The sequence below is a fragment of the Macrotis lagotis genome, chromosome 1 (genome assembly GCF_037893015.1).
Source record: "Macrotis lagotis isolate mMagLag1 chromosome 1, bilby.v1.9.chrom.fasta, whole genome shotgun sequence".
In the NCBI taxonomy this organism is placed as follows: domain Eukaryota; kingdom Metazoa; phylum Chordata; class Mammalia; order Peramelemorphia; family Peramelidae; genus Macrotis; species Macrotis lagotis.
In genome coordinates this window covers 689,536,665-689,558,456 of record NC_133658.1, presented here as the reverse complement: position 1 = coordinate 689,558,456, position 21,792 = coordinate 689,536,665, and the positions used below count along the sequence as shown (strand labels likewise).

The 21,792-nt window shown below is 36.2% G+C and overlaps 1 protein-coding gene across 2 annotated transcripts in view; it reads left to right on the top strand.

The window, feature by feature from the left end:
• Window positions 1-17,742, top strand: part of MAP3K20 (mitogen-activated protein kinase kinase kinase 20) — a 219,088-nt gene extending 201,346 nt beyond the window's left edge. For both annotated transcript variants that reach the window (XM_074215694.1, XM_074215695.1), the window contains exons 19-20: window positions 849-999; window positions 16,285-17,742. In XM_074215694.1, coding sequence (XP_074071795.1) covers window positions 849-999; window positions 16,285-16,976 — 843 coding nt within the window. In that variant the 3' untranslated portion in view covers window positions 16,977-17,742. The remainder of the gene's footprint in view (window positions 1-848; window positions 1,000-16,284) is intronic.
• The last annotated feature ends 4,050 nt before the right edge of the window (window positions 17,743-21,792 follow it).

Below are 21,792 nucleotides of genomic sequence, written 5' to 3'. Positions count from 1 at the left end.
TTCAAATGACACAGTCATCTGCTGACCTTCACAAGTCACTCCCATTGAAATTTCTGACTGCAATATATCAAAACTATGATGGAGTAAGTCACAATGCAGAAGGGATAACTGTAAAATCTCTTTCCCTCAGCTGGTAATGTAGGCAAATGACCTTCTTCTCTATCTCTCATACATTCTAAATTTCATATGAGACACATTTTTCCCCTCCTTTTTACAAGCTCATTCCCTTTTGTTTGTACTCATCATTATAGCATCATTTCAACAGATTTTTGAATTTGTTCTAGTTTTCTTTGCACTGATGAAATGTTCCCAGAAAGATACCTTTAATCTCTACTGATTAGTGACCTCTGTGGAGGCATCTCCATTGAGATCAATATTGGGTGGTTAGTTTCATCTAGCTGCTCTATACCTGAATAAGAATTCCTTTTACAATATCTCTATTAAACCTTTGCTGAAAGACCTCCATTTTTTTCAAGGAGAAATCAAAGTGGGGTAGGAACATCATTAGGAAAAGAACCCCTAACTACCAAGGCAGGCCATTCCCCATTTGGATAGCTCTTTGACTGGAAAGTATTCTTACTTCCTGTCATTAAAAGGGTAGGGAAAGTGGAAGAGAAGCCCTAAACTGTCTTTCTTAACCAATAAGATGTTAGAATGGCAGGATGAAAGGTGAAGAAAACTAAACTAAAAGGGGATAGAAATTTCCTACCTAATGCCTACACAGAGTGTTCCCAAAAGGAAAAATTCAGTAGCAAGACATAGTTGCTTTCTTTCTAATTGTATAATCTTGCATTGTATGTGCTTGTTAAGTTTTGCTTTTGTTATCTCCTTGTTTGTTTTTTCAACAGAGCGATGTTAGATCTCCAAAAAGTAGTAAACATGTCCAATCAATTCAGTGGAGCAAAACGAAGCCCGTAGATGAAGTAAAGGCAGTAAAGCTTGTAATTCAGACATCACTCGCCAACTCGGAGGGTAATGCTGGAAGCAGATCCAATTCAAGTAAGTCATGATTTGTAAACTAGATAGTTGGGGGTAGGATAACACCCCCAAAGACTAACAGATCATACCTAGGATCCTAGATTGACCTCCCTGGGCCTCAGTTTTCTCAAAGTTCCTGAACCATCACAGGTGCTTAGCAAATGAAGTCATAGATAGATAGATAGATAGATAGATAGATAGATAGATAGATAGATAGATCCTTTCCCTGTAAATCAAAATTTCCATATGAGGAAATAGAAGATGAACCACTGGAATTGGGAGTCAGGAAGACCCAAGTTCAAATACCACCTGTGATACTTATTAGCTTTGTGATCACAGGTCTCAATTTTCCTATCAATATAATGGGGATAATATAATCTGCAGGAGTGAGATAATGTTCATGTTAGCACCTTTGAATTTTAAAAAACTGTCAGGTCTTATTTTCTAGAAAATATATGTACCTCTATTCAAAACCTATCAAAATATTTAAATAATGAGAAATAATAATTAGGTATGATGGCATAATAATTAAATTTCACTAAATAGCTGAAGAAATAAAGAATTATAGAATTAAAGTACCAGGAAAATTAAACATTATCAAACACCCTCATTTTCCACTGAGTATGGAAGACAGTGATGGTAAAATTATTTGCTAAGTATCATGCAAATAATAAATAGAGCAGTTAGGAGATAAATCTGAGTCCTCTGACTTCAAATCAAATACTCACAAGACTATGCTACTACTTTGTGGAAACAAGCATAAGAACCATGATAAATTGTAGCAAAAACTATGATTTAGAAGTCTTTTGTAAAGCTCTTATACATATGATGAATTTATGCTGTTCATATATAAGTATGAACACATTTAAGAATATCAGTCATTTTTTTCACTCAAGAAATGCTTCCTTAGGATTTATTGCTTTTGTTGTTTGTGTCTAACTCTCTCTGAACACATTTGGGTTTTTCTTGGCAAAGATAATTGAGTGGTTTGTTATTTTGTAGATGAGAAAATTGAGACAAATACAGTTAAATTACTTGGTATTATACAGCTAAGAAGTGTCTGAGGCCAGATTTGAACTCAAGAAGATGAGTCTTCCTGACTTCAGGCCTGTTCTGTATCCACTGTCACTTAATTGCCTAATTCAAAAACCATTTCTTTTTTTTTTAATGTTTGTTGGGAAATGCACATGAATCATTAATACAACCAACTAAACTTACTTAGTAACTATTTACATTTAAATTTATTTAAATGCCTAAAGTATCATGAACATGTTTTAATCTCTCAAAGTTCTAATCAGAATTCTGTATTTGCCCATTCATTTTTATTCATTTTTTTCTCTTGCTGGTTAGAATGAATATGTAATCAAATCTTGTGAGTTTACTTTTTTGCTTCCATTATTTCAAAGAGATCTTTCCAGATTTCTTTATATACCTCCTACTTGATCATTTTAATTATATTATATAATTTCATTGTATTCATTACCACAGTATAGTTAATCATTCTCTAATATGTAGGTTGTTTCTAGGTTTTTTACAATCACATGAAATGCTATCATGAAAATCTTTGTTCAGGTAACTTTTTCTTATTTCAATAAGACTTTCAAGGTATATATTCTCAACATTGGTCAAAGAGTATGATTATTTTGTAACTTTTACTGTATCAAAAGCAACTCCATTAGTCTTAATTTCTACTACTGAGTGCCAATGGCAAGAAAAAATCAGAAAGAAAAGAAAAATACAATGAAGGAAAAGAGGGAGAAAATAAGTATTAGTATAAATGGAAAGATGAGAAGAAAAGGGGCAAAATAGGGAGGTGTGTTTGAGATACTACAGTAGTTGGTAATATCAACTAAGTAAAGTATATGGAGTATATGTGTATATATACCACCTGTACATATATAAATGAATTTGATATATTCATTTAGTATTTTGAAACCTTGAGAAACAAAGTTTCCAAGTTGTTAAGAAAATATATTCCATGGTCACCTCTTTTAGATAGGCATATGAATCCATCCAAAAAAAAAGTAATCATTTCAAAATATGGATATAACTATCTTAGCTAGGATAATTGATATTAGTTCCCTCTATCAGTATAATTGATATCAGGTTCCACTAAAGAAGGCTAAGGAAGCATTCCACTTATTAAAATTGAGCACCTTATATAAGGGAAAAGAGAGACATTTTCAAATAGTGTATTTCAAAAAAATAGCAATAAGTTCACATGGGCTTAAAAAATTTACTCTAATTAGATAAAATCATGTAAATTCAGATATTCATCAAACGATTGATACAAGAATAAAAAAATATTGAGACGAGTCCTCAATAAATGGAATTGAATGCTTACTTGCCTGTCAGGGTCAAGGCATTTTCATAATATAAGATGATTACTATAAGGAAATAGAGATGAATAGAAAGAGACAAATAGATATAGATTGATAGGTCTATACAGATAGATGGAATTGAATAGATAGTGATCATTAGATATATAGATGGAGATATAGGTAATAGAAGCAAAATCAGATAGATACAGATTTTATATATATATATATATATATATATATATATACATACATATATGAGATAGTTTTTAGTAGGGAGGAAGGAGAGATAGATATAGTAAGACCCATAAGTATTCATATCATTATCTACATATGTATACACAATAAACATATATATTCTTATAAAAACACATGTTCATGGGGCAGCTAGAGCACCAGCCCTGGAATCAGAAGGATCTGAGTTCAAATGTGGTCTCAGACACTTAATAATTATCTAGCTGTGTAACCTTGGGCAAGTCACTTAACTGCATTGCCTTAAATAATTTTTTAAAATAACACATGTTCACATATACACATACCAACATATATATATATGTGTGTGTGTGTGTGTGTGTGTGTGTGTGTGTGTGTGTGTGTGTGGTTTTGTTCATGATTTGACACTAAATGACCAAAGAAACTCTCTCTATCAAGTTTTTCTTAACAATGCTACTTTAGGATGGATGATTGACTGAAAGTTCTTAGAATAAAATTGAAATTTTCTCATTTTAAATACAGACAACTTCTCCCTACCAGTTCTAAAATTATATTATAAAGCATCAGTCACCAAAACTGCCTGGTATTGGCTAAGAAATAGAGAGGTGAATCAGTGGAATAGACTAGGTGCAATAGCAGGAACTGATTACAGTAACCTGCTGTTTGATAAACCCAAAGAGTCCAGCTATTAGGATAAAATCTCTCTCTTCAATAAAAATTGTTGGGAAAATTGTAAATTAATATGGATTAGACCTTGGATTAGATCTCACACCCTATACCAAAATAAGATCAAAATTAATACAGGATTTAGATATAAAAAACAATATTATAAGCAAACTAAGAGATCAAGGAATATTTTACCTGTCAGATCTATGGAAAGGGATATAGTTTATGACCAAGGAAGAAATGAAGAACATCATTAAAAATAAACTAGACAATTTTTGACTACATTAAATTAAAAGGCTTTTTCACAGACAAAACCACTATAACCAAGATCAAAAGAAATGTAGTAAATTGGGAAACAATTTTTACAACTAGTATTTCTGACAAAGGACTCATTTCTAAAACATACAGAGAACTGAATCAAATTTTTAAAAAAGACAAGCCATTCCCCAATTGACAAATGGTCAAAGGTTATGCAAAGGCAATTGACAGATGAGGAAATCAAAGTGACTCATAGTCATATGAAAAATTGCTCTAAATCACTAATTATTAGAGAAATATAAATTAAAGCATCTCCAAGGTACCACCTCACACCTCTCAGACTGGCTAATATGTCCAGAAAGGGCAATGATAAATGTTGGAAATCTGGGACACTAATACATTGTTGGTGGAGTTGTGAACTTATCCAACCTTTCTGGAGGGCAACAAAAATATGCAAATACTTTGATCCAGCAATACCACTACTGGGTCTATACCCTGAAGAGATTATGAAAAAGGGCAAAAATATCACTTGTGCAAAAATATTCATAGCAGCCCTGTTTGTAGTGGCAAAGATTTAGAAATTAAGTGAATGTCCTTCAATTGGGGAATGGCTTAATAAACTGTGGTATATGTATGTGATGGAACACTATTGTTCTATTAGAAACCAGGAGGGATGGGAATTAAAGGAAGCCTGGAAGGATTTGCATGAACTGATGCTGAGTGAGATGAGCAGAACCAGAAGAACATTGTACACCATAACAGCAACATGGGGGTGATGGTCAACCTTAATGGACTTGCTCATTCCATCAGTGCAACAATCAGGCACAATATTGGGGTATCTGCGATGGAGAATACCATATGTATCCAGAGAAAGAATTGTGGAGTTTGAACAAAGACCAAAGACTATTACTTTTGATTTAAAAAAAAAAACATTATCTCATTATATAATTTTGCTATCTCTTATACTTTATGTTTCTTCCTTAAGAATATGATTTCTCTCTCATCACATCCAACTTAGATTAATGCATACCATGGAAACAATGGGGAAAAAACAGACAACTTCCCAAAGTGCTATTGATAAGTGCAATCACTTATTTCTACTTTAAGTTAAATTTACCTTCAGGGAAGGGGTTATCCTAGAACCTGGTCATGAGAGCTGATTTTCAAATTTTTCAGCATAAGAATTTACAGCTTGAAAATTGAAAAAACTTAGGGGTGGCTAGGTGGCGTAGTGGATAAAGCACTGGCCCTGGAGTCAAGAGTACCTGGGTTCAAATCCGGTCTCAGACACTTAATAATTACCTAGCTGTGTGGCCTTGGGCAAGCCACTTAACCCCGTTTGCCTTGCAAAAAACTAAAAAAAAAAAATTGAAAAAACTTATAAATCAGAGCTTGACTTATTGTTTTGTTGATTGTCTAGACTTAAGAAAGGAATGGAGAAAATGTGAATATTGAGGTTAATGTCATATGTACTTTTAGAGAGCTGCTTGTTAAAACATTTAGCAGCACACTTCTGCTTTTAGGATCTAAAAAACCTCATAGAATTTAAGAGCAACACAACTCTAGAATATAATTTTTTAAATTTTATTTTATTAAATTTAAGAGAAAAACAGATCATTTCTATAATTCAGTACAATAAAAAAGATAATTGCTCCTGCAACTGCAAATCCACCACACATAGCTTGCTATTCGCTCTAAATATACAAAAAAGTTATCTAAATTTCTTTTTTTCTTTACTTTTCTTTCCCATACTAGAGATAGTTACCAATAGTCACAAACAGATGTATAAACATAAAATTGAATATGTAAAATATGTAAAACTTCATGATGTAATTTAATTAACATCAGAAAATCAAAATTTTATTTTACAGTTTTTTGAAAAAACAAATATGTAATGAAGACAAATAATATATTTTCATTTTTCTTCCACACTAAAGTAAGTTAAATAGGGCCTTGAAAACAGCAAGATTGTGAGATAGCAAATAGTGGGTTGGACATGAAAAGATGTGGGTTCTGATAATAATTCTTCCATTTATTAGATGAATGACTTTGGACAAAATGATCTCAGTAGCCCTCAGTTTCCTCATCTGCAAAAAGAGGGGATTAGATTCAATAGTTTCCAAGAATCTTTCCATATCTTTGTATCTATGGTCTTTGAGACATAACTTACACCTCTCTGAATCTGTTTCTTCTTCTACAAAATAGTGATCATAGTATGTGCACAATCTGTTGCTCAGGTTCAAATGAAATCTATTTTTAAAGCACTTTATAACCATAAAATACTATATTTAGCAATCAGATGATGTTGTGATATATATATATATATATATATATATATATATATATATATATATATAATTCCTGAAGAATATACCTTCCAAGTACAATAGATAAATTAGATAGCTAAATAGAGGCAGAGAGATAGAAGCAGATAGATGAATAATGAGATTAAATTGTATCATCTGCCTTCAAATATATGTGTGTGTCACAAAGTAATTTTTGAAACAAAAATGTTGTCTTTACAAATAAGATCCATAGAGTTCCATCAAATTCATTTCTGACAAAAATGAAAATTGCTATTTGTATTTTAAATTTTGAAAAACAATTGCATCTCACCTACATGTGATTTTTATTAACAATATCCATATAAACTCTCTTCCTTCAATCCCTGGAGTCATATGCATTCCTCTCAAGAATAGTTAATTAACCTTACTAATATTTCAAAGGTAAGGATAAAAGTGGATCAGTAATATTATAAGTAGACAGTGACACCGAAGTCAAGCCAGGTTGGGATAGTAAGCCCCCATTCCAAGTTACTCTGTCTTTGCTCACCAAGAAGGATTCAAAAATATTTTTTTGAATCCTGAACAAAGGCTATTGCATGTGTCTGATTTTTTTTCTTCCTTCCTTAGCATTTGAATAAATAAGAGAAGGAATTATTGAGTTATAGCTTATAAAAATTTTCTGGATGAGACCCCAGGGTGAAAGGTCTTCTTCACATACAAATAATAAAAATCTCATAATTCTAAAAAGAGGTCTAAGAAAAATAAGAAGTCATGGTAGATTCTTCTCTTGAGGCTGAGTTTTCCAAAAGCCAAGAATAAATTGAGTGATGGTGGAATCAGTCATGACAAGTCAGGACTCAGGAATGTTGGCACTGAGGTACAGGTATTAAAACAAGGAAGAAAAAAATATCAGGAATGATTTCTTTTCTTTCTTCACAGGAAAAAAATAGCTGGAAGGAATAGTTCTCTTAAAATGAAATGTCTTAACAAAGGAAAGTATTTCATTTGGCTTGAAGTACAATACAGAAAAGTGACTTTTTCTTGCCCATTCCTAAATACAAAAACACAGTTGCATAAGGGCTTCCCTTGAGCTTTTTTTTTCTCCCAGTATTTTCTCACTTGCCACTCCAGGGAGTCCCTGAATCACCCAAAGGGAATGGTCACAGAAGTCATAACAATTTCCAAGAATAAGATTTGTGCCATTTCTCCTTTAAAGAAAATATAAGGAACAAATATAAAGCAAGTGCTTCAATATTTCCCAGTTTTGACCTTTCCAAAGAAGAGATCCTGCAACCTCAACAACTCAGGGAAATGGTCCTTTGATACACTTTAAGAATTGATTCAAAAAGAATCAACAGAAGCAAGTTTGACTCCTAACCTCAACTCAATGAATGTACTCAACCATGAGTTTTCATGTGAATACCTCATCAGGAACTCTTAAGGGGCATTTTAAGAATAAGACATGGGCCCCTTCTCTCAGTGAGCTTCAGTGTTACTTGAGGAGACAAAACATGCACACATGAAACAATTATAGAACAGTACAAATCAACATATAATTAAATTCTCAGATTCATGGTTTCTCCTCTCATGACTAAAAAGATTTCAGAATTCAGGCACCAAATCTGTACTGGGAGGCTAGGTGGTGAACAAAGTACTGAGCTCAGTATCAGGAAAATTCATCTCCATGAGTTCAAATCTGGCTTCAGACACTTACTAGCTGTGCAATCCTGGGCAAGGCACTTAGCCCTGTTTGCCTCAGCTTCCTCATCTGTAAAGTGAGCTAGAAAAGGAAATGTCAAACCACTCCAAAATCTCTGCCAAGAAAACCCCAAATGGGATCATAAAAGAGTTGAACATAACTGAAAAAGAACTCAACAACAGCAACTAATTGTATAGATGAAGAAACTAAGGGCTAGAAAGGCTGAATGATTTTTCAAGGTGATCATCATCTCCTGACTTTCAAAACTGTCCTATATTTCTTTTCTAATTGTTACTGGAAATCAGAAAAGATAAAGATCAAATTTGGAACTGGAATCACTAATAAATGAATTGAAGAGGTAGAAGCTGGAACTTGAAGGATAGGTGGAAAATATGAGGTGGTCAGGAGTGGGGAGCAAAGTAGGTAAAAAAGAAATAGTACCTCACAAGTTGAATTACTAAAATCTTAACACAAGAATGGAAATCATCTAACATATAATCTTCATACTGATATTTTTTAAACCAGAGCCATAATTTCTTGAGTATATTTTTCTAGAGCTCCCAATGAGAATTTTCCTCTACTGAGGTTGATTAGCACCTTCATTGCAACTTAGAGTTGTAAAGAGTTGCCTGAAGATAGCAAGAAATTAAATTACCTTCCCAGGGTTCCACAATTAGTGTGTGTAAAAAGCAAGACTGGAGCCTAGATCTTCCTCATTCCACTATGATATGGCATCTACAATGCCATTCTGCCTTTCCATTGGAGAATGATAGAAGAAAAATGACTAACAGCAGAAATAGGATATAAACAAAGAAACAGCAAAGTCATCAGCAAATTGAAGACCACACGCCACAATGGACTATATCTCAGGATACTAAAAGAATTTTCAGGTATAATTGTTAGTGATGTTATAAAAAAAAATAAAACTATGGAGATTGGGGTAGAAGCTTCAAGACTAAGATAGAATAGAATTGCTGAAATAGAGTTTCAGTAAGAGGAAGAAGGTAACATCTTCAACCAAGAGGTGATGGATTGCAACATTGCTTTACTTGGCAACTGGAAAAATTCTAGAATATCTTATTAATGGAATGACTTTTTAGAATTTTGAAAATGACTTGACTACTATAAACCTGTATGTATTCATCAAGTACAAGTCAAACCATACTAACAAAATTTCCTTTTTAAAATGATTGCTAGCCTAGATTAAGAAAATACCATATGGATAGGATACCAGGATTTCAGCAAAAGATAATCTTGCAAGATATTCTTGTAGACAAGAGAGAAAATATGGAATAGAGATACTATTGTCAGGAGCAGCTAGGTGGTACAGTGGTTAAAGCACCAGCCCTGGAGTCAAGAGGACCTGAGTTCAAATTCAGCCTCAGACACTTAAAAATTACCTAATTGTGTGACCTTGGACAAGTCACTTGACCTCATTTTCTTGCAGAGAGAGAGAGAGAGAGAGAGAGAGATACTGTTGTCAGGTAGGTTCTTAACTAACCAATGGCTATATCCTAGCAGGTGATAATTAAAGAAATAATTTCAGTCTGGAGTTATATCTCTAAGGGATTATCACAGGTCCCTCTCTTTGATCCTATTCTGGTCAAGATATTGATCAATGAAGCAATTATCAAATTTACAGAGGGGAAGAGCCAAGATGGTGACAAGAAGGGATCGAATCTTAGGCACTCTCTGATAAAACTTGAAACTAAGGACTCTAACTAAACTTTCGAGAGACAGAACCCACAAAGGGACCCAGAGAGGCAGTTCTCCTACTCAAGGTAACCTGGAAAAGAGCAGAAAGGCTCTGCTCCCTGGGGTTGGAGAGGTGGCCCGCCAGAGGGGTGGTCCACCAGAGCTAAAGAACTTCAGCCTCCCAGAGGCAGCCCCAGGGCGCTGGGAGCCATGGCTCACAGCAGCGGGGGACTCTCCTGAGCTGCACTCCAGGGAGCACCGGGCACAAAGTGGGGGAACAGCTGGAGACCTCTGCCAGAGCGAGCACATGGAGCCCAGCCCTCAGGGCACACACCCAGCAGCTTGGTCTTTCCTCAGCCCTGATCCAGGAAACAGAAGCAGGCAGAGCCGGTAAGCAGGAGCCCCCAGGGCATGAGCCCATTGAGCTGAGGGAGGACAGTGAAGAGAGAGACTGCAGAGCTCTGTCCTCTGCCCCTGGAACAGGACTCTGGGGCTCTGAATGCATTCAGATCCTGATCCCAGTCTAGGCCCGCCCCCATAGAACAGTAGGGCCCCCCCACCTCAACCCCATGGCAGAGGGGGATGCTTATGGTCATTCACAGACCAGGAGGGAGGACAGAGCCGCACACACTGAGACCCTTGTGGGAGTGTCCAAAAAGCTCAGGAAACACTCCAAAACCAGGCCCAGGCTGGGAAAATGAGCAAGCAGAGAAACAAGAGGAAGACCATTGAGAAATATTTTGCAAATGAGCCCAAGAAGGATCAAAATACTCAGTCTGAAGATGAGGAAGCACAAGCTCCTGCATCTAAAGACTCCAAGAAAAATAGAAATCGGGTTGAGGCTATGACAGAGCTCAAAAAAGACTTTGAAAATCAAATGAGGGAGTTGGAAGAAAAACTGGGAAAAGAAAGGAGAGAGATGCAGGAAAAACATGAAAATGAAGTCAGCAGCTTAGTCAAGAAAATCCAAAAAAATGCTGAAGAAAATAGCATGCTAAAAACCAGCTTAGGTCAAATAGATAAAACAGTTCAAAAAGTTATTGAGGAGAAGAATGCCTTAAAAAGCAAAATTGGCCAGATGGAAAAAGAGATAAGAAAACTCTCTGAGGAGAACAAATTCTTCAGACAAAGAATAGAATTCAGGGAGATTGATGAATTTACCAGAAATCAGGAATCAATACTCCAAAACCAAAAAAATGAAAAATTAGAAGAAAATGTGAAATATCTCATTGAAAAAACAACTGATATGGAAAACAGACTTAGGAAAGATAATTTAAAAATTATTGCAATACCTGAAAGTCATGATCAGGAAAAGAGCCTTGACATCATTTTCAAAGAATTACTATAGGAAAATTGCCCTGATATTCTAGAAGCAGAGGGCAAAATAGAAATGGAGAGAATCCACCGATCCCCCCAAGAAAGAGATCCTGAAAAACCAACCCCTAGGAATATTATAGCCAAGTTCCAGAACTCCCAAGTCAAAGAGAAAATATTACAAGCAGCCAGAAGGACACAGTTCAAATATCATGGAGCTGCAGTCAGGATCTCACAGGATTTAGCAGCAGCTACATTAAAAGCTCCTAGGGCTTGGAGTATAATATACCGGAAGGCAAAAGAGCTTAGAATGCAGACAAGAATGAACTACCCAGCAAGGCTGAATGTCCTCTTCCAGGGAAAAAGATGGACTTTCAATGAAACAGGGGAATTTCAAATGTTCCTGTTGGAATGGCCAGAGCTGAACAGAAGGTTTGATCTTCAGATACAGGACTCAGGTGAAGCATAGAGAGTGGAGGAGAAGGGGAAAATATGAGGGACTTAATGATGATGAACTGCATGTATTCCTGCATAGAAAAATGACACTGATAATACTCATATGAACCTTTTCAGTAATAGAGCAGGTAGAGGGAGCTTTTATAATTGAAACACAGGAGAAAGCTGAATTCGAAGATAAAATATGGTGTAAAATGGAGTCAATAGAAAAAAAAGGGAAATGTAATGGGAGAAAGAAAAAGGAGAGGGGGAATAGGCCAAGATATTTCATATAATAAGATTTTTTTTTATTTCAATGAGCTATTGCAATGATATGGAAGGGGGGAGGCAAGGGGGAATGAGGGAACCTTTGCTCACACCAGAGGTGGCTAGGAGAGGAAACAGCATATATACTCAATGGGGTATAGACATCTGGAATAAGAAGGAGTGGGGAGCAGGGGGAAGGGGTGGGGATGTGAATAAAGGAGGAGAGGATGGACCATGGGGGGACAGTGGTCAGATATAACACATTTTCTTTTTTACTTCTTGCAAGGGGCTGGGATTGGATGGCCTGTCCAGGACCATGGGGTCAGGTGGATTCTGGGCCTAAGGGGTGGTGTGGGGGCTCAGGGCTTCTTGGCCCCAGGACCAGGGATCTGTCTGCTGCGCCACTCAGCGACCCTACAGCAAAGTCAGAGTGAAAGGAGAGAGAAAATATAGTACATGGTAGTGGAGAAATAAGAAAGGAGGGAGTTGCGATCAGCAATGGCAACATTGGAAAAATATGGAAGTAACTTTTGTGATGGACTTATAAAGAATGTGATCTACCCATGACAGAGTTGTTGGTGTTGGAACAAAGACTGAAGCACATTTTTTATTATTATTATTATTTGGGGGAGGGTGCAGGGCAAATGGGGCTGGGTGGCCTGCCTGGGGCCACATAGCAGGGTGATCTTTGAGTGTCTGAGGCCGGATTTGGAACCGGGTGCTCCTGGCTCAAGGGCCAATGCTCTGTGCGCTACCCAGCCACCCCTACTATTATTACTATTTTATTTTATTTTAGGTCTTTTTTTTTCTTCGTTTTGGTTTTTGCTGGGCAGTGGGGATCGGGTAGCTTGTATGTCACACAGCTGGGTGATTGTTGGGTCTATGGGGCTGGACGAGGGCTCGGGTGCTCGTGGCTCCAGGGCTGGTGCTTTGTCTATTGTGCCACCTGGCCATACCTACAATTATTACTATTATTTTTTTAATTTTAATTTTTTCTCTCCCCTTTACTTTATCGCTCAAGCAAGTCTATATTCATGGGGGGGGGCTATTTTGTTTACTCTTAAACAAGAATATTTTATTAATGTAAAAAAAACAAAATGAGAATAAAAACAAAACAAAAAAATGAGAATAAAAAAATAAAATTATCAAATTTACAGAATCACAAAAAGTTGGGAAGTTTAGCTAACGTATTACATGATAAATTGTGTATTCAAAAAGACTTTAAAAAACTAAAATTCTGAATCGAATGTAACAAGAAGAAATTGTAATAATGATAAATGTAAAAATTTGCAATTAACATTCCTAAAAAATCAGTATGAGAGGGCGGCTAAGTGGTGTAGTGGATAAAGCACCGGCCTTGGAGTCAGGAGTACCCGGGTTCAAATCCGGTCTCAGACACTTAATAATTACCTAGCTGTGTGGCCTTGGGCAAGCCACTTAACCCCATCTGCCTTGCAAAAAAACTAAAGCAAAAAAAATCAGTATGAGAGAATCAAAGCTAGAAAAGTATTCATGTGAAAAAAAAACCTGGATGTTTTACCTGAGTGCAAACTTAATTTTGAGTCAATACTAGGATATGACAGACAAAAAAGGTTAATGTGATCTCAGACAGAATTAATGAGATCATAATGTCCAGAACAAAGGCATAATATGAAGATACTCTGCCCTGATCAAATCCCATCTGGAGGCTGCAGTGCTGTGCATAGTTCTTCCAAATCTACTTAATTCCTCACATATATTAAGCACCCACTCACTATATGTCATAAATTATCCTAAACTGAGTAGTTCAAGACTAAAACAAAACAACCTTGGGGAACTTAAATTCTTTGGGGTAGAAAAGCTTCCAAGTCTTGTAGACAGTAGTGTTTGTTGAATTGAATTCAGTTTGGGGCACTCCATTTTAGGAAGGACATTAATAAACTGAAATGAATCTAGAAAAAGTTAGAGGCAACTCAAAGCCCTGACATACAAGAACAATTAAACAAAATGGAAAAAAAAATAGAAGTCTTAAGTCAACAGGAAATATCTTCAATTATATGTAGATGTATTTTATCTGACCTTAGAGTGCAGAAGTAGTTTTAATGTCTGAAAATTGAAAAGACACCTATACCTGCTCAGTGTAAGAAAAAAATTAACCTAACAATTAGAGCTGACCTATAGGCTACTTCAGGAGGAAATGAGTTTTATATTACTGGAACTACACAAGAGAATGATTTGGGGCAACAGTAGATAGAACACCTGTTTTGGAGTCAGGAAGACCCAAGTTCAAATCTGTCCTCAGACACTTAATAATTACCTAGCTGTGTGGCCTTGGGTAAGTCAATTAACCCCATTGCCTTGCTAAAAAAAAAAAAAAGAGTATTATTTACCGTTGAGCAGGAATTTGATAGAGAAGATTCCTGCTCAGTTAAGGGAAACCTTAGATAACTGCTGCCATCTCTTTAAAGTCTCAGATTCTATGAGTCTATCTATATATCATAGCAAAATGATACCTGAATAGCATCTCTGACAGTGACTTTCTCTCCAAATGATACATATTTGTAGTTGAATCTTGGTTGATATGATATAGATTATCCTAAGCAGATCAAGATGAAAACAAAACAAACCCAAACCATGGGGAACTTATATTCTTTGAAGAGGAAAAGCCTTTATGCATGATTTCATTTGAGGTAGTCTACTATAATAGTCAGTTGCTTATTGGCATATTGTTATTTTATATTATTGCATCACTATTGAATATTAAAATATTATTTATTAATAATAAATTATTAAATTATTATTATTGTATTAAAACCCTGTGAAACATGCTTAGATAACTGCTTCTATCTCCTTGAAGTCTCAGATTCTATGAGTCTTGCCATACACATTTTTACTCACTGTCTCAACTGGCTCACTCACTCCAACCTCTTCAAGTGTAGATTTCCCTATATTCAAACTTTCTCAGGAGCCTAGGGATAACCCTGTGGGGAGAATGCACTTTCCCTACTCACTTCTTTATCTTCTATATCCTAACCAATGCATTTCCCTTCCCACAAACCAGCTATCTAAAATAACAATACTTTCAGGTGTTAAGCATATCGTTTATCTAACAAAAATATTTTAGTTTCAAGCAAAAAAATTATACTAATAAATCAAGTACTCATTTTAAATCAAATGCAGGAATAATAAATGCATCACAATCCAGATATAAATCTAGATCATACTCTGCAGTCAATGTATTTAGTATCTGAAGGGGAGAGTAGATTCATTTACAGAGACCTTCCAAAGAGGCATATGAGTGGAAAACTCATGTACTCTTGGTAGCTCACAATTATGGAATTATAAACTTCACTGTCATCTTTCTCTTAGAAACTGTCTATACAAGTTCCTTGATACACTTAGATTACATATCTAACAGATGTTTCTACTGCCAAACTTGGGTTCATCTATTCTGTCCTTAAATAAAACTTCAACATCTCAGCCCAATTAGTTGATCCACTGGATAGCTTTTTTGACTTTTCTGCTTACCTTTTTTCCCATTGCTCATCCAAAAATTACTCTTTAGTAGCAATTTTAGTATCTTTTACTTCCATCTTCAAGCTTAGCTGATGTAGTTATGAAATCTGTGCTTTCACCTCTCTGGGTTTTCTGTAAATGACCTCATCTCAGCTTTGGTTAGTAATTAAATTTTCATCTTCTGTCAACAATCAAATAAATTATGTTTTGTAATTTATTTTGTAATTTGTAATAATATAGCAGCTCTAGTATCCATATCTATCCATAAGTACATCTCAAGGCATGTCACATTCAAAAATTGCCAACTGCTATCTCAGAACTCTAAGTCAAAGTAATAACAACTCTTAGAACTATCAGCAAAGCAGATTATAACTCAGCAACCTACTGCTGAGTTTTTAATATATATTATATGTAATAGGAATATATGTATAACAATATATTATGTTTATGATAGGAAACATAAAACATATAAAAGGATATCTCAAAAGGATGAGATATTATACAGAATACCTTAATTCTTAGAATTAATGTTTTAGGGAAGGGTGGTTTGAATGATAAAGTTTATACTACAACATGGTTTCTAATAGGCTTGAATTATTCTTAAAAATTTCTTATAAATCAGGAATGTAACACTGAAGTTACTATTCTATTTCTTTTGCAGATACAGATTGCCAATGGTTAAATACCCTGAGGCTGCGACAAATTGCTTCCAACCCTTCTTCCTTTCAACGTTCTCAGAGCAATGCTATTACTGCTGGGTTACCCTACCTTCATAACCAAGCTTCCTATGCTGCTGCTGTCCAGAGAACACCCATTAAGTATTACCAAATCACACCCATAAATCATTCCCGAAGTTCATCTCCTACTCAATATGGATTGACTAAAAACTTCTCTTCACTGCATCTAAACTCCAAGGACAGTGGTATTTCTAGCATTAATTCTGATACCTCTTCTGATAGGGGTCAGTATTCAGGGAGAAGTAGGTATAAATCTAATCGAGGAAGTGTATCCCTCAATTCTTCCCCCAAGGGAAGATATAGTGGAAAGAACCCACATTCCACTCCCTCAGTAGAAAGGCACTCCGGGAAATTCTTTAGAGTCTCTCAATCAGCCCTCAATCACCATCAGTCACCGGACTCCAAAAAGAGCCCAAATAATGTCCATCAACCTAGGACCATCCCAGGGATGCCTGTAAACCCTGAAAATGACTCAAAAACAAATGAAGATGAAAGCAAAGTTAGTGAAGGTGGATGGACAAAAGTAGAATATCGCAAAAAACCTCACCGGCCTGTACCTGCCAAAACTAATAAAGAAAGAGCTAGAGGAGCCTATCGGGGCCATAGAAATTTTTGATGGACAATTAGCTGATTTTATTTTCTAAACAGGGTTTTTGTTATGAATTTTGCTCATGTGGTGCCTTCAACCGGACTTTTATTTAAAAACCTCAACAGTATGTTAGCTTTTGGGAAAGGAAAAGGGGAATGGGATGCCACCTATTCCAAACTAGGAGAAAATCTGAGGATGCCAGCATTATCCCTAGTGGAGATTAGTGAGGGGGTTGGAGAAATGTGGATGGTTTCTGGTTTGAAGATCAAGGAGAATTCGTTATTCTAATTTTTTTTCCTGAATTAACATTTGCTATTCAGAAGAAAAAATATCGTCATTTGTCCCTCCTGTTTAAAAAAAAATCAAATTACCTTAAAACACATAATCTCATTAAAGTTTTGATTTGTATTTATTTTAGTCACATATATGAGTTTTTATTATGGACAGTGGCCTGATTTAATAAAGAAAGGTCACCAACCTTGCTATGACTCATGCCCATGATCCCATTCATTGAGATTCATCAGAAACCAAAGATTCAAATTTCTCAAGAGATTGGAAAATTTTTTTCTTCCAAGTTCCAAACTGAAAGATCCTTTCTCTTCAATATTATTTTCTGCATTTTACCAAAGTATGTGTTCTGGGGGAGCAGGGAGAGGATGTTGGGAACACCACGATGAAACTTCTTGGAATCTAAGAAATTTCAGATATAAAAGAAAACAGACGTCACAAGCTGGAAGCTGAGATATTTAAAATTACCAACATCCTTGTTTGAGCAAGACAGTAAATACCAGCCTTGTAGCAACAAGACTGGAAGCAGCTGGGGGTAGAGGGGTGGAGTGTGGGGGTGGGAGGAAGCTGCCTGCAGGACAATGGACAGGAGTTGCTGAGAACCTACATCATAAATAAACAATTCTTAACATTTTACAATCCAGAGAAACCTGGTCAATAAACTGGTATTGATTCCCAAATACTTTTGGTTCCCATTCAGGAATCAGTAACCAGAATGTCAATATCCCTTGCTCTGCATAAGTTTCCTAATGCTTTATAGAAATCCTAATGACATTCTGCTCTTTTAATAGAAACCAGTCATCGTCAGAGTACACATGCATATTTCCAGAGTACAGTCCTGTTACAGTAAAGTATTTGGGGCCCCAGGAGGAGAATCCTATTCTAAGGAGCCTATAGTTTGTTCAGGAATAAGTTGAAGGGCACTGAGTTGAAGATAACAGGAAATCCTCCTTTATTTACAGAGACATTTGATCAACCTAGTTTACTTGGATTTAGCAAAGTGACTTAACATTTTATTTGTAGTTCTAGGTATTCATAATGAAAGATTCAGTAAGGAAAATAAACAGGACTGGGTGCGTTAGGGATGTGGAATCCAGTGGGGGTAATAGTGCAAACAACCTTGGCTTTGGAACCAGAGCCTGGGTTCAAATCCTTTCATGTCACTGCCGATGTGACCTTGGGCAGTCTGTACTTCACTTGCCTTATCTGTGTATAATAATGGAGAGGTCCCTTTCAATTCTAGATCTTTGATGCTATTAAATATTACATAATGCCCTGGGGCTCAATTTTCTCATCTGTAAAAGGAAATGGTTGAATTAGATGACCCCTGAGGTCCTTTTCAACACTTATTCTGGGCTGTAAGGAAAGTATATTAGCCAAGGTTTCCTGTTTGATGGTACAGTAGATTTGCTTTTTATGGGGCACCTCTGCTCTTATTCAAGTGATAAAGATGCTTCCCCAAAAGATGCCTTTGCACAAGTCTTGGAATGAACCACTACTCACCCCTCTGGCTGTTAACACTCCTCAACTTTCTTCAAGGATCAGCTTTTGTGCGACCACTTTTGGAAAGCTTTTCCCTAACGACAAGGACTCCCTTCCTATTCCATAGTTTCTTATATATTTTATCTCTTTCTGCCATCTCCTAGAAAAATGTAAGAACCTTGAGGGCAGGCACCATTTTCTCCTGCTTTGTCTAATGTCTTATACAAAGTGAGTACTTAATACATATGCTTGTTGATTGGGTTGATGAACTTGAAAATTCAATTCAACAAATATTTATTAAGCAAGGTACCATACTAGGTTCTGGGAATACAAATGGATCCCTCTCCCAAAGCCCTTTGATAATGAACTTTCTCCTTATTGGTGAATCACCCTAGCCTTAACCCTAGGGTTGGTCAAAGCTGAAAAAGAGTGGAATCTTGGGAAAGGAGCTTGTGATTCACCTGGTTGAAGGAGTGGGGAGGAACTGACCTCTTGCACAAATAAGTAGAATACATGGAAATAATGTAAAGACTAACAGACTGCCTTCGGTGGGGGGGAGTGAAATTAGGGGGAAAATTGTAAAATTCAAAATTAATTAATTTTAAAAAAACAACAAAAAAGTAGAATACTGAGGACAGTCAATCAACAAGAATTTTTAAAGTGTCTCTTATGTGCCAGATAATGTGCTATGTAAGCTCTGTACTAAGGAGGGTTAGAGACAAAATGTCTCCAGAGAAGAGGAGGATTGGGGTGGCTAGGTGGTGCAGTGGATAGAGCATCGGCCCTGGAGTCAGGAATACCTGGGTTCAAATCCGGCCTCAGACACTTAATAATTACCTAGCTGTGTGGCCTTGGGCAAGCCACTTAACCCCATTGCCTTGTAAAAACCTAAAAAAGTGGAGGATGGAGAGGTCAGTTTCAGCTGACTGGAAAGGCTTCATAAAGGAAGGGAAACCTAAACTGGACTTTGCAGGAAGACTTCTTGTTGTTAGTGGTATTGAGTTGTTTCAATCAAATCCGACTCTACATGACCCCATTTGGGGTTTTCTAGGCAAAGATACTGGAGTGGTTTGCCATTTCCTTCTCCAGCTTCTTTTACAGTTGAGGAAACAGAAGTAAACAGAGTTAAGAAACTTGCTCAAATTCGGTCATCCAAGGGGCGGCTAGGTGGCGTAGTGGATAAAGCACCGGCCCTGGAGTCGAGTACCTGGGTTCAAATCTGGTCTCAGACACTTAATAATTACCTAGCTGTGTGGCCTTGGGCAAGCCACTTAACCCTGTTTGCCTTGCAAAAACCTAAAAAAAAAAAAAAAATCGATAACCCAGGTAACTGTGAGTCTGGATTTGATTTCAGGAAAATGAAACTCCTGAGTCCAGTCCTGGGACTCTGCCAAATACTAAGGATAAAAAAAAGCAAAAAACAAAAACAAAAAACAAAACAAACAAAAACTACTTGAATATAAGCTTCCAGAGAATAGGGATTATTTCATAATTGCCTTTATCCTCAGTGGCAAGCAAGTACTTAGCAGAACATAGAAGTCAGTTAATAAATGCTTGTTGATTGATTTATTATTCTACTACAGGAAACAACAAGTAGCTACAAAATATATACAAAGAAATTTAATTAGGGGAGAGAGTCACACTCCATAACTGGGAATCAGGAAAGACCTCTTAGGAGATGGCAGGTAAACCAAGATTTGGAAGATGCTATAGTGCAGAAGGAGAGAGAGTTTTCAAGAATGTGGGAACAGCCTGTGAAACAACATGACAAGAGATGGAAAACCATGTCTATGCAGCAACAAGTAAGGCTTCTTTCTTTCTTCCTATCATTTAACTATTCATCTATCTGTCATCCACCTATCTTTTCCTGATGTCACAAGCTCCAGCCTCCAGGTATGCTGCTCAGAGTGACTTGGGAAAGCTATTGTTAAAATTTCCATATGAGTATTTACACCTCAGAAATTGGCAAACTATAAATCAGGACTAGATTTATTGCTTTGTTGATTATATAGAACAGAGGTGTCAAGCATAGCCTTCCAACTCCAGAGGGGAGGAACCATATTAAAATGTAATTGGGAAATATTTAACAAAGTAAAAAGAAATACAATAAAACATAAATAATGCTAATATTTGATTTTCTAAGTCAATATGTACCTTCAGGGGTCCTATTATAAGGTTTAGTGGTCCCCATTTCTAATTGAGTTTGGCCCCATTGATCAAGACTTAAGACAGGGTATTGATAATACAGATTAATCCTAAAAGTGTGCCTGTGAACTTTTGGAAGGAGTGTGAGGGAAGGGGAGCCCAATTATTAAATATTTGCTAGTGCTGTCTAGCTCTAAAAATGTTGTTAGAGCTCAGCAGAAATGCAGTGGAAGTCTCAAAAAATGAATTATCTCCACACTGGAGACCCAGTAATTGTAGGTTAATAATAATAGTAATTAATGACTGGCATTTATATAGCCCTTTTAGGTTTGCAAAGTGCATTAATATCTAATGATCTCATGTAATTCTCACAACTATCCTGAAGTAGGTCAATGAGGATGAAAAGTTAACTATCTCTGGAAGTCATGTAAGAGCAGTACACAACAATAATTTGGAATCAGATGGCAGAGTTTTAGATAAAGAAGATTTTATCCTCGAGGCAATAGGGAGCCCCTGCAACAAAAAGACATTAAATATTTCAGCAAAAATGAAATGAGAGTGCCGTCTAAAATCAAATAGGACCAACCCCTCAATCTTAAATAATCGTGTGTGTGTGTGTGTGTGTGTGTGTGTGTGTGTGTGTGTGTGTGTGTGTGTGTGTGTGATCTTTCTTTTTTCTTTCTTCCTTTTTTTTTGCAAGGCAATGGGCCTAAGTTCTTCCTTCCTTCCTTCTTTCCTTTCTTTTTCTTTTCCTTCCTTCTCTTTCTTTTTCTTTCTTTTTCTTTCTTTCTCTTCCTTCTTTCTTTCCTTCTTCCTTCCTTCCTTTCTTCCTTCCCTTCTTTCTTTCTTTCTTTCTTTCTTTCTTTCTTTCTTTCTTTCTTTCTTTCTTTCTTTCTTTCTTCCTATCATTTAACTATTCATCTATCTA